The sequence below is a fragment of the Sphaeroforma arctica genome, assembly GCF_001186125.1.
Source record: "Sphaeroforma arctica JP610 unplaced genomic scaffold supercont1.7190, whole genome shotgun sequence".
Lineage (NCBI taxonomy): Eukaryota > Ichthyosporea > Ichthyophonida > Sphaeroforma > Sphaeroforma arctica.
This window is the reverse complement of record NW_014033368.1, coordinates 1-1,486: the sequence shown is the minus strand read 5'-3', so window position 1 is coordinate 1,486 and position 1,486 is coordinate 1. Positions and strand designations below refer to the sequence as shown.

The 1,486-nt window shown below is 41.5% G+C and overlaps 1 protein-coding gene across 1 annotated transcript; it reads left to right on the top strand.

Annotated features, from left to right (window-relative positions):
* Positions 1–128: 128 nt before the first annotated feature.
* SARC_16010 (hypothetical protein) lies at positions 129–318 on the top strand (the record flags this gene model as incomplete). The annotated part of the gene is made up of 1 exon (XM_014289877.1): positions 129–318. A coding segment is annotated over one exon (190 nt), but the record flags the coding sequence as incomplete, so codon positions are not given.
* Positions 319–1,486: the final 1,168 nt, after the last annotated feature.

Below are 1,486 nucleotides of genomic sequence, written 5' to 3'. Positions count from 1 at the left end.
TAATATATGTTTGTATTTATAGTGCAGCAGATAGGTTACTTGTCAGTGGTGATGCATCTAATCATGCGTCACCTATCTCATCGCTTTGACCCTCACTTCACACACTTATGACATATGTACTTGCTCAGGTACGAAATTGACTTCCTTACATGTTCGGAAGAGGATCTGTTTGAGATTAAGATGCCCATACACCTCAAGCACGACAAACCCGCTACAATCCACGGTATCGCGTACTGGTTTGATGTCATATTCGACGGCTCTCACAAACCCACATGGCTGAGTACCGCCCCGTACTCTCCTCTTACGCATTGGTATCAGGTATGTAGCGAATCTTTATATACATTTTGAATTATCACGTACGTGTATATTGGAGATATATTGGAGCTTTGCGTGAGAAGTGCATACGATAGAAAGAAATGGTATATACAAGAATATATTTGATTTTCTCGGCGGTAATATCGAGAACTGGTTATGGGAGACCCGAGTACCGCCCCGTATTCTCCCCTCATGCATTGGTACCAGGTTTGTGGCTACGTCTCATGAATGTTATGTACGATTACTTGCACATTCAACGAGTGTGTGGGAGAGATAGAATATATGCCGATGTATGTTGAGTGGCAATGACGGCGGTTCTGTGGACTGGTTGGGGCGCCCACGTAGTTAAGTACCGCCTCATGTTCTTCCCACACTCTATTGGTATCATGTGTGTAGCCAAGCCCCACAAGTTCTATATATGAGCACGTATATATAGACATTTCCGTGTCAATGATTTGAGACGAGATATCATGTGTATGACCACGTACGCTTATTCATGTGCGCGCATGAGGTCCAAAGGCATTTTAATATATGCCTTCAATTGTTTATGTTTTTTTAGCAGTATTGTGCATTGATGTATTATTGGACTCTTTCGAATTCATTTGATCGAGTGCCGCTCTGTGCCGTCTCCTCTCGTATCCGGAGCTTTTGTAAAGCGTGTGGGTCTGGGGGTTGTTATGTTTTGTATAGTATTCATTGTTCTTCAATTCAATTTAATATGCAAACACTTCCTTTAATGCTACAACGTACATAGACATTTAGAACCATAGACAATGCGTATATCAACCCGATTTTCTGTCTTGATTTGCCCAATTACTACCCTACTTCCCAATCACAATGCTACTCATTACTTATATCTGTACGACAAATTTTCTAAATATTTATCAGCTGATGGTTGTTGTTCCTTGTTCCCCAGGTGCGATGCTTGTTTGAGCAACCCCTGCAAGTAGGTATTGGTGAAGAGACCGAAGGCGAGATTGTGATGAATGTGAACAGACGACAAAGTTACGACATTCAACAAAGACTGAGTATGTTGCATCACGCTATGGATTAGGGATAGTACACAAACTATGCCAATACAAGTTTACGAGTGTGCACTAGTCTGAAACACCAACTTGCTCTTGTTGTCGTTTTTCTTTGGCATTTACCTACTTAAGAATTAGTATTTGGC